We start from the raw sequence: 15,428 nt of genomic DNA, 5'->3' as shown, positions 1-15,428 counted from the left end.
CCTCAGGCCACCGATTGGTTTGTTCTTCTCTACCAGACTGTAAGCCTCTGGAGGACAAGAACTTGACCTTTCATTTTGTATTCTTTGGACCTAGTGTTTGCGATATAGTATATCCTCCATCACTGAGTGTTAAATGAAGACTAAAAGAATAAACAAAGAAACACACTGCAGCCCAAGGTGGTCTCATGAGCTCTCAGGACCTTATTACCTCCTGGCCTCCACGTGAACCTGGCTCGGAGGGGCTCTGGTGTTTTGTAAATAGCTGCTCAAGCGTAGAGTGTGCATCAAACACGGAGAATCCCAGGCTTGGAGAGAGTGTAGAAAATGACGAAAGGACTCGAGATAAAACCTCAGGCACTAAAGGACCCGGCAGAGGCAGCGGAGTGGTTTGCAGCGGCCAGGCAGGGAAGGAGGCAGGAGGACAGGCAGGGCTGAGCACGGTTACAGATGCCAAAAGTGGTTTCAAGAGGGACTGAGGGGTCAGCATTGACCAAAGCTGCAGAGGACTAAAAAGAATCCCACTGATTTCACAAGTAAGGAGTTCCAGTGACCTTGACAAAGAGGAGTTTCAATGGCAGATAGCGCGGTGTAGGATGAGCCAGAGTTTACTGCACTGCGGAGTGAATAAGAGATGAGGAAGAGAAGACATGAGAAGAGATAATTCTTGATTATAAAGGAAGAGAGGGAAGGAGGGCAGTGATGTGAGCGGGAGGGTTAAGTGGAGGGTTCTGTCGTTTTTAATGATGGAGAGTCTTGAACGAATGGATTTGGAAAGAATGTAAAACAACGAAATAAGATCAAGCAGAGATTTGGGGCAATGGAAGAGCAGCTAATGGATGATGGTGATGGAAGCACAACACTGCAAATATAATTAACACCACTGAACTGTACACTTAAAAGTGGTCAAAATGGGAAATTTTATGTTGTATATATGTTACCAAATACAAGTTAAAAAAAAAAAAAAAAAAAGAAAACCAAAAAAGAAAAAAAGAAAACCCCCAGAACTCTAAGACACCAAGTGAACCCTAATGTAAATTATGGACGTTAGTTAATAATATAATTATAATAATATTGGTTCATCCATTGGAACAAATGTACCACACTAAATGTAAAATGTTAATAATCGGGAAAACTGGGCGTGGGGTAGTGGGGTGGGGGGGTATATGGGAAGTCTGTACTTTATGATTTTTCTGTAAACCTACAACTGCTCTAAAAAATAAAAAAGTTAAATAAATTTAAAAAACAATAAAGAGAAATAAATGAAAATTTCACTCAAGCGTACTGTGGCTGTACTAGATTATGAGGGGTAAGTCAAGCTTCCTGAAGAAATGTGAGTAACTGGGCTGTAAATGACAAATGTCCAGTTGTGGACCCAGGAGGGTTCCCACAGCTAGTTCTAGGAAACAGATCAGTGGTCACCATCCGGGAATGTTTTACATAAGTAAGGTAATGGAGTAAGAAGCAATCTGAAATTCACCACCAGATGCAGTCTAAGGATAAAAAATAATAAGAGAGAAGCAGGCTCAGAGCAGGGAAATGGTGAAACTGGCCTTCACAAAATGAAGTGAGAGGGAACGGCTTTTGGGGTTAGGGTTGTCAGGTTTAGCAAATAACAATACCAGACGCTGGTTAAATCTGAATTTCAGATAAACAGCGCATGCTTTTTTAGTATAAGCAGGTCCCATGCAATATGGCGGGTTATCCTTATACTGAAAAGCTATTTGTGGTTTATCTGAAATTCAAATTTAACTGGGCATCCTGGTTTATCTGACAACCCTATGTGGGGTCCCTACCTTTTTGCAGGGCATTTATTGAATCACGAAACGTTAGTTGTAAAAAAGACCTTCGTGATGATCTAACACAACACCCTTACTTTACAGAGGGGAGACTGAGGATCGGGGCACCGCGATTTCCTGCCCACGGTCAGAGTGGAGGACGGAAGGCGGATCTGTGGCCAGATCATCCCATTCTGGGTCCTGTCTTAGCACCCACTCTGCCAAGAGAAAGTTGGCGGCTGAAGAGTAATTCCCAATTCTATTTTTCAGTCTAGCTTCAGGAGACATAAGGAAATTCTCTAAGATGCCTAATGATAGAATTCATTTTAATATCCTTTTTATTTTTTAAAAAGGAATCCTGTAAGGATTTCTTTAAGAGCTATACAGGAAAAAGATGCATTGTTAAATTTAGCAACCTTCTATAACATACCTCAATTACAAAAAGATTAAGAAATAATAATTTACACTGGAAATGACTCTAAGAGAGAGGTTACATCTACTTAAGCTTGTTTGGGTAATGACTGGCATAATTTTAAAATTAAAATAAATATATTTATATATGTTTGTAGGTAGGTCACTGACAATCTTCTAATGAAAAAAAATACTTAAATTCTTCCCACGTGCTCTAATAATTTAAACCTAATCGTGGGATCACAGAGGATCAGCCTAGGAAATCACCTGCCAAATGAGAACATGGGCAGGATGATGAAAACTGGGATAGGGAGTGAATGTGGTAGTGGAAAGCATGGAAATTCTCCACTGCATGGAGAATAACTGCATGGCTGGCAGCTGATTATAATCTTAAAAGTATAGGTTAGTGTTGAGAAAACCTCTGCTCTGACATGGGTTCAGCTCTGTAACTTTGCAGCTTGGTGAATGAAAAGCAGAATTATGAAGATCATCTTCGTTGAATATTTGGGAGATGCAATGTGTCATTTTTTCCCTTCCTTAATCTTGGTTTACCCCATCTCCCAGATCAGCTCAGGGCCTGTAGGAGCAAACTTTGCCTTGACACTGGCAGACTTCAGTGCTTCCCTCCACAGAGTGCAGCCCATTCTCTCCTGATCTCAGGTCCCTAGATCCTTCTCCTGGCTCCGACCCTCCAGCCCTTCCTGACTCCTTGGAGCCCTGGGAGTTTAGATTTCCTGAATGTTTCTGGCTGGGTGCCACTGGCCCTGGCATCTCCGATATTCCCCGCCTTGACTTCTGCTCTCAAAAAATGCCATTCCGGCCTCACCTGGAAGCTGAAGGACTGGAAATGCTCACAGCATCACCTAATGCTCCCTGACCGCAGCTGTGCTCTATGGACCCCTCTTTGCCAACAAAAGCCAGGAGATGGGGCGGTTTAACAGGAGTCGAGAGGAACTTGAATTTTCTTTGGCTCAGCCAGGACCGATGTAAGATGTGTTTCTATGCTTTACCTGAGAGATGCAAGCTTTTTGTCTGAAAAATAGTGATTGCCAAAGTGAAGAAGACAGTGTATTGGAGGGTAAAGGGGGAAACGAATGGCAGAGAAAGAGTCAATGGGCAGTGCGCTTTTGTGAAAAATAAAGGAGCTTCATTCTCACCTGTTAGGCAGGAGAAAGCTGAGGTGTTGGTGAGGGGCCAAGGAGCCAGAGCCGAGAAGCAAGAATTATGAACTGTCAGTTGTTCTGCGGTCTCCTAAGAAGTAACTGACTCCCAGCTGGCCAAGATGACGACATAAAATGATCCAGGGTGCCATTCCCCTAAAGAGTCTTTGAACAACTAGTAAAAACTGGTAAAGACATGTTCCTCAGAACTTGAGAAAACAGTTAAAGGGTTGCAGTATCTTGGTGAGTGCTTAATCAAGAAATACAGCTTTAAACATGGTCGGAGAAGCTCCTGGACCCTGCTAGACCCTCTCCCACTCCTCCCACACAGAGTAAAGCCAGCCTGTGCTCCCGTTGTGAGTCCTGGCCCTGTTCTGGAAGGAGCAGAGTGACCCCCGTGTGCATGCTGGGGTGCCTGTATGTCGGTCTATTGGGTGACCGCCTGAAAGACTAGACCGGGAATTGCCTCTCCGCTCACACTCCAGGACTCTGCCGTGCAGACAGAAGCAGTTCATACAGCTAAAGCAGTGTAGGAAACAATTAAGTCAAAGCTGCCTGGGACAAAGGATGAAGCCGTACACTACAGTGTTTCCAAAGGAGGAGGAAGAAAGTCTATTTCATAGGAAGTAGAGGGGGAGTTCCTAGAGGTCAGGAGCAACCGCAAGCCAGGTAAGACAGGCTCAGAAAAGGCAGAGAGAACCCTGCACCTCACATTTGCCTCGGGCTGATCTTCTTGATGGGAAGGCTGAACTCTGAAGGATTCCACCTGCCAAGGCACAGCCAATTGGCAAAGACTGAGAAAGGTGTATTTTGTATGTGTGTTTGTTAGCTCCTGGCATTCAAGAAAATCTCTGTTATATCACTAGCTGGGTACTAATTTAAGAACAGGCAGCTTAGGGACTAAATCCCAGATTTAATATTTTAAAATATTAACGTATATAGGGTGCGACAAAAGATTACAAGACAAAGAAACAGGAAATGATGGCCCATCCAAAGGAACAAGATAAAAATCCATAAACCATCAATGTAGAATATCAGACTTTAGACAAAGACTTTAGAAAAAAGATCCTCAATATGCTCAAGGAGATAAAGGAAAACAGAGAAAGAACTAGAGGATATTAAAAAAAAAAAATGAAGAAACAATATCAGAATCTTAATAAAGAGACAGAGACTTTAAAAAGAAACCAAATAGAAACTCTGGAGATGAAAACCACAATAACTGAAATGAAAAATGCCCTAGATGGTTTCAACAGCAGATTGGAGTTGGAAGAAGAATCAGTGCACTCGAAGACAAGACAACTGAAAGATTTTGCCTGAGAAGCAGAAAGAAAAAAAATTATTTATAAGTGATCAGAGCCTAAGAGACCTATGGGACACCATCAAGGGTACTAATATATGTATTAATTATGGGAGTACCAGAAGAAGAAAGAGAGAAAGGTGCAGAAGGAATATTCAAGGATGCAATGGCAGAAAACGTACAAAATTTAATGAAAGACATGAACATGCACACTTAAGAAGCCCAATAACCCCTAAACAGGATAAACACAAAGAGAACCATGTCCAGATACATTGTAATAAAACTGTCCAACGCTAAGAACAATCAGAGAGTTCTGAAAGCTGCAAGAGAAAGGCAATGTGTCATGTACAAGGGAGCCCCCAAAAGATTAAGTGCCTGCTGGAGCTACTCGGACGGCCTGACTGAGGCGAAGAGCCCGGAACCTGGGGCTGGGGGGTCCTGCTGCCTCCGACTCTTCGCCTCTGGAGCGGAGGTCAGCCCCACTCTCACGCAGCCCAAGCGTCGCCCCTGGCCCGCCTAGCGCGGGAAGAGCGGGCTCCTGGCTGTGTTGGGGGCAGAGCCCGGGCGGCTGTCCGGGAAGGACTCCGGCGGGGCCTCAGGGTTCCCGTGCCCAGCGTCGGGCTGGCAGCACCTGCCGCCGCATCCCTTGGGCTTGGCAGCCTCCCCTCTCTCCAGTCCAAATAAGATGCAGACCTTAATTTTTGTCCAAAAAACAGAAGCAGCCTCCATGTAGGACTGGGCTCGGCCAAGCTCCCCTTGCTGGTTCCCAGGTTTCCGTTTGGGAGGAAAAATAGTTTAGAAAAGTCACAAATTGACAGCTCCAGCCCTAAACAACCCATGCAGTCCCAGAGGAGTGAGAGAACTAGATTTCCAGGGTTCTAACAAAATAAGACTGAGGATGTCCAGTTCCAACAAAAAATTACAAAACATGCTAAGTAATAGGAAAGTATGGCCCGGACACAGAACTTGCCAGAAACCATCCCTGAGAAATCTCATACATTTTAACTATTAGTCAAACACTTTAAACCAATCATTAAATATGTTTAATGAGCTAAAGGAACCCAAACTCAAAGAACTAAAGAATATAAGAAAAACTGCCCGAACAAACAGAAATGGTAGAACCAAACAAATCTTGGAGCTGCAAAATACAGTAAAATGAAAAACTACACTGATACAATAGCAGATTTGAACAGACAGAAGAAAGTATCTGCAAACTAAGAAAAAGAACCTGAAGAAAAATGAACAGCCTGATGGGCCTGTGGGACACCATCAGGTAAAATGACGTAAGCATCGTAAGAGTCCCTGAAGGACAACAGAGAAAAGGGCAGAAAAAGGATTTGAAGAAATAACGGCTGAAAACTTCCCAAATCTGAATAAATGATTATCCACATCCAGGAAGCCCAGTGACCTCCAAGCAGGATCCCACAGATCTACACAAAGACACATTATATTGAACTCTCAAAATCCAAAGACGAGGAGAAGAATTCAAAAACAGTAAGAGAGAAGTGATTTGTCACATGCAAGGTTGCCAATAAGATTAAGAGTGGATTTCTCGTTAGAACCCATGGAGACCAGAAGATGGTGGGATGACACATTTAAATATTTAAAGAAAAAAACCTGTCAACCAAAATGCTGTATCTGGCAAAACTGTCCTTCAAAACTGCAGGCCAAATTAAGACATTTACAGATAAACAAAAGCTGAAAGAGTTCATTACCTGAAGACCTGCGCTACAAAAACATGCTAAAGGGAGTTCTTCATGCTGCAATGAAAGGTCACTAGACAGCAACTTGAAGCTGTAAGAAATAGAACTACATAGGTAATATAGAATCGTCTTACTGTACTTTTGGATCGTAACTGTCCCCCCCCCCCCTTACTGAGGTTTTAAATCTGTGTTAAGGGGCAGAGTGGATGAGATGCCACCTGAGCCCGATGCTGCCAAGGGGGAGTCTGCAGGTGATGCAGAACAGTCCGTACAATAACCGCTTTCAGCAATATGGAGACGACATGAAGATACACAGCAACAATACGGTTGGAATCTCAAAATATACATACATGAATAAAAGACAAAAAACAAGAAAAAAAAAAAAGATTAAGTGCCAATTTCTCATCAGAAACCATGGAGGCAAGAAGAAAATGGGATGAAATATTTAAAGAGCTGAAAGACTTGTCAAAAATTTTATATCAGGTGAGACTGTCTCTCAAAAAGGAGGAAAAGATTAAAGCCAAGGCCCTCTGCTCTTAGGAAGTGCATGCACAATTGGTTTTCCCAAACATGGAGGCTTATAGCTCAGGTGTTACCTAAATCAGCATAAGGGGGTGGTGGGTCCAGGTGGGGCTACTGGTTGTGCCCCTGTTTGCTGCATATCTACACATCCTTCCTCCACAGCCTTCCTCTACTTTCTATTCATGGAAGCCATTCAGGCAAATTTTTTCACCTTCACCAAGATTCAGTGTTGTTGGAAATTCAGAGGTAGTTGTGCTTTTACACAGCTTTCCAATATCCAGCTATGATTGGTACAAGATTTGGGGAGGTTCGACTCTGAGGTTTCATCAGGTGACTGCCTTCGACTTCTTAGGCTTTGGCTTCAGTGACAAACTGAGACTACATCACTACTGCATATTTGAGCAAGCTGGCATTGTAGAGGTGTTTTTGCAGCATCTGGGGCTCTAGAACGTAGGATCCATCTTTTGTCTCATGATTATGGAGGCACCATTGCTCAGGAGCTGTTCTATAGGTACACACAGAATCGATCTGATTGGCTTACCATAAAGAGTCTCAAAGGGGGGTATCTTTTCTGAAACTCACCTTCCTCTCCTCCAGAAGTTACTCAAAGATAGAGGCATGCTGTCATCCATCCTTGATGAACTTCTTTGTATTCTCTCAAGATCTCTCCTGAGTCTTTGGGCCACACACCTGACCCTCTGAGGGTGAGCTGTGGGACAGGTGCGCAAGGATATGCCATAGTGATGAAAACGTAGTCACTGATGGTCTCTTACCGTACATCAATCAAGGGAAGAAGTTTAGAAGATGCTGGGTAGGAGCTCTTGCCTCTGCAACTATTCCCATTCATTTTATCTGTGGGCCATAGCTCCTATAAATGCTTGTCCAGAGTTTTTGGAGCTATACAGGAAAATGGAGCCACAGTCCACAGTATCGATTCTAGATGAGTGCATTAGCCACTATCCACAGCTACAGGATCCCACGGGCTTCTTGACTGCATTTATGGGATTCATCAACTCCTTCTGAGCTGGAAAGAACAGCTTCCCTGGATTCCCTCCCCTAGTCTCTTATCTGAGGACGAGATTAAGATATTCCCAGATAAATAAATGCAGAGTCCATAACCACTAGACCTGCCCTACGAGACCAATTCTAACAGCAAATAACAGTCTGCCTACTTATACCTCAATGCCCAGAAGCCTGTCTCTGCTGAGCTAAAGCAGAGGGGAGAGGATTATGTAAAGTCCAAGTTACCATGCTGAATACACATTTTCCTTTTATGAAAGGAAGAAATACCCAAAAGATGTCCTGGCCACCAAACACTATTCTCTCACAAAAGTCCACTTTACTCACACTGGTGAACAGTATATAGTAAAAAGCCAACAAAAGCTGACTAAGGGTTGACCTAATACCCTACCTCCCCATTCCTCTGATACCTGACCAAGTGTATGGACTTGCCTTTCTTTTTATGTTAATAGGAAATTCTGATGAGCGCTACTACTGATGCAGAAAGAGACATTCTTTTCATAAAAGACTTTTTTACACATCTTTGGATTTCTCTGAAATATTTAGAAATGTTCATTTCTGGCCTAACTCCAATTGGAATCCTATAGTAAAGAATGAGGAGAGGGTGCTTTTAAATTCCCTAAGCAACACAGCTTGTGAGAACTCCGGATTTAGTTTCATCAGCAGCTTCTAATTATAGACATTTTGTTAAAACAGATTTTGATTTAAATGATGTATGTTTCTAAGTATGATTTAAGATTATATTTAAGATTATTTTATACGAAACCAGCAGATACTGTGGCAGAATAGGGAACTGTATTTAAAATATCTAAGCTCTGAATAAATTGAATGAAATCCAAACTGTTTTTAGAATTTCCCAACATCACAATACATTAGGGACCAATAGCATCTGTGCCAGAGATTTACTGTTATTAGCTAGAAAGACCAATTCTAACAGCAAATAACAGTCTGACTATTCATACCTTAGTGCTTAGAAGCCTGTCTCTGCTGAGCTAAAGTAGAGGGGAGAGGATTATTTAAAGTCCAAGTTACCATGCTGAATATACATTTTCCTTTTATGATGATTACTTAACTTCTCATAGGTTGTCCCAGAGAAGCTCAGCAATTTCTGTGCTTTACAGACAGGAAAATTTCAGAAACAAATTCTGAAGGCTTATGAGCAAATGGTTAGTAATACTTTTTTTTTTTTAAGCCACAGTTTCACTGTTCTAGGATTATTAAGTGATTATTTTAAATTAATTTGTTTGCAAGCAACTTCAAGTGTAACAATTTTGAAACTGGAAAAAAAAATGAGGACGAGATTAAGATATTCCCAGATACATAAATGCAGAGTTCATAACCACTAGACCTGCCCTACAAGCAATGCTAAAGGGAGTTTTTCAGACTGAAAGGAATGGACACCAGACAGTGAATTGAAAAATAAAAGAAATAAAACCGTCCGGTAAAAGTATAATATAAAATAATATAAAAGTGTATGTATATTTATACAGCACCACTGTATAAATATAAAGACAGTACCACTGTATTGTAGTTTTTGTTATGTAACTCCACTTTTTAAATCCTACAGGTTCTAAAATGCAAATGCATAAAAAGTAATGCTAAATCTATGGTTTTGGACATGTAATGTATAAAGATATAGTTTATAATAAGTACAACAAAAAGGTACGGGGTCAGAGGGGGTATAGGATCGGTGAATATGTATGCTATTGAAATTAAGCTGGTACCGAATCAAACATGATTGTTATAGATTTAGGATGTTAAATTTAAGCCCAAAGAAAATACTTGAAAAATATACACAGAAATGAAAAGGGACACAAAATGATACAATATAAAAAAAAAATCAAATAAATATGACAGTGGGCATTAATGGAAGAATTGAGGGACAAAAATGTATAAGACTTACAAAGACCAAATAGCAAAATGACAGAAGAAAGTCCTGCATTATCAGTAGTTCCTTTAAATGTAAATGGATTAGACTCTCCAGTCAAAAGTTAAGAGATTGGCAGAATGGATAAAAAAAGTAAGAACCAACTATGTGTCTTACATTCAAAGACACAAGTAGGTTGAGAGTAAAAGGATGGAAAACAACATACCACACAAATAGTAATCAAAAGAGAGGTGGGGTAGTTACAATACTGTGAGATAAAACAGACTTTAAGTCGGAAACTGTCACAGTTCCCATTCCTAATAGTGAGTACAGAGGAGAAGCTGCTTAGGGCTGGAATGATTCTCAACAGGATATCAGGACCCTTACTTTTCCTAAAATATAGGGTTGGTTGTACTTTTAGTGTCATGTCCAAGAAAGCTTTGCCTAACTCAAGATCATTTCCTCCTATCTTTTCTTCTAAGAGTTTTATACTTTCAGCTCTTTCATTTGGTCTTCGATCCATTTTGAGATAAATTTTGCATGAAGAAGGGGTGCAACTTCATTCTTTTGCATGTGGATATCCAGTTGTCCCAGCACCATTTGTGGAAGAGACTATTCTTTCCTCCACTGCATAGCCTTGGCACTGTTGTTGAAAACCATTTGACAGTATATACATTTTTTAATTAAAATTTTTTTAAAAAGCAAAAATGGAAAAAAAAAAAGGCTATGAATCCTCCCAATACAGAAACTAGCCTCTTAAGCTGTGCCTCAGCCTTGAGGAAGTAAGCCTATTTAACCATGACCGTTTTACCAACCAGTAGGTATAGCACCACATCATCTTAAAGCACAATACACAGGAAGCTACAATTTTTCCTATCCCTGGAACATCCTACAAATGACTACAAATGACTAAGAATTATTTCTTGGAACTTGTTTTTATGGGAAGATAATATGAAAAACTGACTCAATAACCTTTCTTCTGGACATTAACATTATTCATCTACAAGGCTAGCATTTTAGAAAAGTAACTGCCTCATATCCCAAGTTTGTGGTCCCCAGTCCAATTTTTGTAGAGGCAAGGGTGAGCTGGCCAAACTGATATTGGCTAATGAAAGAAGGCCTATTTCTGACTTCTCTTTATACCCCTATTTGGCTTTCTAAAGAGAGGGCTTCAGCTGGTCACAGTGAACATATTCTAATGTGGATAGGTCATTGACTGTAAAAGTGCTTGGTGAAATGGAAAGCTCTTAACTAGATCTGATATATTGCTGAGCAGAGCATGTGAATCTCTATTTATAGAAAAACTACAGTTAACTGTGTCCTGCTCTGATCCTGAGGAAGACCTGGAAACCCGAGTGTTAGAAGGTTTGGGTAAAATCACCATCTCTTTTTGTCATTTTACAGATAAGAAAACAGAAGCTCTGAGAGAGGAAATTATTTGTTGAAGGCCACCCAGGCAGAGTGACACACCGAACCCAGGTTTTGGGACCCCTGGATCAGAGCTCTTTCCATCACACTGTACTTTCCTCATTTTCATTTCTCAGGCTTTGTCTCCCTCGCATCCTTACTCCTTCAACTGTCTAAAATGTAGATCTAGACTTCTAGTTATAGTGCTAGTGACATTTTTACTTCACTCTCTTCACTCAAACTCCACCCCCCCAAAAAAGAAAAGAAACACGAATTAAATAGCATCAACTTGGATGATGCAAGAAAACGACCACAGCTCAAAACCACAAAGCATGAAACATTTTCCTTGCATAATACTGTGAAATCTGCCCAAGAAGGAGAAAGCACATAGAGCCAGCCAGCACACAGGCTGCACTTTGGGCATTCAAAAGCAAATGGAGCTCACTCTCTGCAGCTCTTTGCTTCTGAGAAGATGGCAGCACAGCTGCCCAAGTCGGTGCCATTTGTATGTTTGGGTAACGTTTGTCGATCACCCATTGCAGAAGCAGTTTTCAAAAAACTTGTAACTGATCAAAATATTTCAGATAATTGGAGGATAGACAGTGCCACCACATCCACTTATGAGACAGGAAACCCTCCTGATTATCGAGGGCAAAACTGCATGAAGAAGCATGATATTCCTATGAATCACGGGGCCCAGCAGCTTACCAAAGAAGACTTTGATTATATACTATGTACAGATGAAAGCAATCTGAGAGATTCGAATAGAAAAGGCAGTGAAGTTAAAAACTGCAAAGTGAAAATTGAACTACTTGGGAGCTATGATCCACAAAAACAACTTATTATTGAGGATCCCTATTATGGGAATGACTCTGACTTTGAGACTGTTTCCCAGCAGTGTGTTAGGTGCTCCAAAGCATTTTTGGAGAAGTCACAGTAAAGCTGCATCCCATTCATTGCTGAAGCCAACAATGATTCACATCTTAAACAGTGATATTCTAGGTTTTTCAGTCAATCAGTGTGTTAAAAGTGTAATGCTTCATAGCTCATGGCCACAACTTTTTTTTCAATTGATTTATTGTTTTTTATCTTAAAAAATAATTGTAGATGGAAATCAATGTTGTGTTTGGCAGAAGAATCAATAAAAATCTTCGATTCAGACAGTTTATGGGGTGCATTAAATGTTAAACATGTTGGACCACTAATCTTGCCCCAATTACAAAAATAGTGGAACAAACAAAACAGAACCACAAAATACTATGTTCTGTGTGTGTTTTATAACAATCATTTCTTTCCAGTGTTTAACCTTAAGGTACTAATCCAGTGATGGCTAGCATTCTAATATGCTTAATAAGTAATTGAAACATCACTTTCAGGCCCAAGTCAATATCTAAGCCCGTTGAGACTTTTAAATAATCCACCTCTTTATTAAGTAGATACGTATAACTTGATGGACAGATGTCCTCTATTCACCTACACCACCTCTCTTTTTACCCCAGGGCTTCTTACTGAATTAGAAATCCTTAGTCATAGGGCTTTTGTAATCTTGATTGGAAGTATTCTGATTCACACATGCCCAGAGTGCACACTTGTATGTTAGAAGGATAGGAAAGGAAAATGATTTATGGTATGGAATAAATCTTTAGCATTATTCTTAATTTTTGTTTATCTAGTTTATTTCATGAGGAAGTCAGTTTTTTGCTCCCATTTGGACCACCTTGCCTCTGAAAATTTATATCCAGAAAGAACACCATATGCTGTTTCATCTTATGCTCACTTTTGACAAATGTGTCTGTTTTATATGCACGTATAACCCAAATGTCAAATATTACATATTGGGTTAGATGGAAAAAATAGTTTAAAAAGCTGGAAAAAGAGAATTCTGTTATGTTGAAGTCCTTAAATAATATGTTAAGTGTTCTTTTATCACTGTTTCATTTATAGGAGAATATAGGTAATTTCTGTGTACTTTGAGATAACTGTAATTTCAAATTCATTTGGATATATATATCAGAGAAGGTTGTTTTCAAACTAAACTGGGGAGTATAAAAATATAATTATAAATATGGTGTCTACCTGCCTTTTTATTGACAAATGAAGAAGCTTTAAAAGTCAATGCCTGTATTTTCACTTTCAAAAAAAAAAGCAAATGGAAGTGCCTCAAAATCAAGCTTCAGCATCCTTAGAGGCATCCAGTGATTTTTGATTTGCACCACATTATTGAGAGAGACAAATGGAAATGTGATTCAAAGGAGAATTATACCCAAATGCTCTTTCTAGTGCCTACATCAGAACTCCTTGCCCCAGAAGAGTATCAAGAGATCAACAAGAGAATACACCAAAAATATGGTGGAGGTGCCTGCTCAGTAAAGGAAAGAGCAGACTGGATGAGCCTCCTTTCAAGACAATAAGATTCAGCAGCAGCTTCACATGGCCCCAACCTGACACCTGTACCTTTTTTCATCTTTCCCAAACTACTCTTCAGTAGGTAGCTGGCCCCACTCATATATGAGAAAGAACGAAAAAAGAACCAACTGGGGACATCCTTACACAGGACAACTACAAGAAGAAAAGAAAAGAAAGGAAAGAAGGATGGAAGGAAGGAGGGAAGGAAGGAAAGAAGGAAGGAAGAAAGGAAAAAAGGAAGGAAGGAAGGAAGGAAGGGGGAAAGAACACAAGCTAAGGCAGATAAAAAACCTATATAATTTCAAACTGTCTTCCAGGGGCTCAAAATTACCTTCCACCTGATGTCCAAAAAAAGTGGGGAGGGACTTAGAGAAGAGATTTAAAGTTTCTAAGAAGATGTTTTTGCATAACTGAAATGGAAGTTAAAGTAGTTTGGGAAATAGATAAGGAAAAAGTAAATATACAACTATTAAAAATAAAGTCAGAGACACAGTGGAAAGGTTTTAAGAAATCTCAAAATTGAAAAGAACACTGACATTAATGCCAAAGATAGAGGACTGTTATGGAAGACAAATAAGATCCAACATGCACATAATTAATATTTCTGAAGAAAAGAACAAAGCAAATGGAACAGAAAGACTGGAATCTACAGATTGAAAGGACTACCGTGACTTTGGAAAAATTGATTGAAAACAGTCAAAACCAAAGCATAACATAGTAAAATTCTAGAACCTCAAAGATAAAGAAAATCACTAGGGTATTGTTCAGATTGAATCATGTCCCCCTGTGCCAGATTGAATGTATTATGTCGCCCAAAACGCCATTATCTTTCATGCAATCTTGTGTTGCAGAAGTACTAGTGTTGATTACATCGTAATTCTTTGAGTGTTTCCATGGAGATGAGACCCACCCAACTGCGGGTGATAACTCTGATTAGATAATTTCCAGGGGTCTGTGGCCCTGCCCATTCAGCATGGGCCTTAATTAGTTTACTAGGGTACCATATAGGCTCAGACAGAAGGAGCGAGCTTGCTACAGCCAAGAGGGACAGTTTGAAGAACGCACAGGAGCTGAGAGAGGAGCTGCAGCTTACAGAGACATTTTGGAGATGGCCTTTGAAAGCAGACTTTTGCTCTGGAGAAGCTAAGAGAGGACAAATGTCCCAAGAGCAACTGAGAGTGACATTTGGAAGAGGAGCTGCAGCCTAGAGGGGAACATCCTGGGAGAAAGCCATTTTGAAACCAGAACTCTGGAGCAGACACCAGCCATGTGCCTTCCCAGCTAACAGAGGTTTTCCAGATGCCACTGGCCATCCTTCAGTGAAGTTACCCCCTTACCTTGGACATTTTATGGCCTTAAGAGTGTAACTTTGTAACCAAATAAACCCCCTTTATAAAAGCCAATCCATTTCTGGTATTTTGCTTAACGGCAGCATTAGCAAACTAGAACACCCCCCCAAAAGGCACATACAGGTCCTGTGGGTGTGAACCCAGGTGTAAATAGGACCTTTGAAGATATTATTAAAGTTGCGCCCAAAGTGAATGAGGTAGGCTTAATCCCAATATGGCTGAAGTCCTTATAAGCAAAGGAAGTTGGACACAGAAGGAGAAGCCAAGGGAGAAGCAAAGATCTGGCAGTCAATGGTATCTGGAAGAGAAAGGAGCAGATGCCACCATGTGCATTGCCATGTGATGGAAAAGTCAAGGAACCCCAAAGATTTCCGAACAGCCAGAAGATACTGACTCTGGGAAGAAGCCAGACTTCTAGCCTCTGAAACCATGAGTCAATAAATTTGTTTTGATAAGCCAACCCTTGTACGATGTTTGCATTAGCAGCCAAGAAACTAAAACAGGTATCCAG

At 40.5% G+C, this 15,428-nt stretch overlaps 2 protein-coding genes and 1 pseudogene across 5 annotated transcripts in view; 2 read left to right on the top strand and 1 right to left on the bottom strand.

Annotated features, from left to right (window-relative positions):
- PIGL (phosphatidylinositol glycan anchor biosynthesis class L) overlaps nucleotides 1-15,428 on the bottom strand; it is a 113,413-nt gene that overhangs the window by 77,202 nt on the left and 20,783 nt on the right. The window lies entirely within an intron of this gene.
- Nucleotides 5,922-7,891, top strand: LOC119513737 (annotated as a pseudogene).
- Nucleotides 11,635-12,102, top strand: LOC119513142 (low molecular weight phosphotyrosine protein phosphatase-like). The gene has a single exon (XM_037808091.1). The coding sequence runs from the start codon at nucleotides 11,635-11,637 to the stop codon at nucleotides 12,100-12,102; it is 468 nt and encodes a 155-aa protein (XP_037664019.1).

This window comes from Choloepus didactylus, chromosome 18 (assembly GCF_015220235.1).
Source record: "Choloepus didactylus isolate mChoDid1 chromosome 18, mChoDid1.pri, whole genome shotgun sequence".
Taxonomy (NCBI): domain Eukaryota; kingdom Metazoa; phylum Chordata; class Mammalia; order Pilosa; family Megalonychidae; genus Choloepus; species Choloepus didactylus.
Note: the sequence above shows the minus strand (reverse complement) of the source record. Positions and strands in the feature narration are given on the sequence as shown.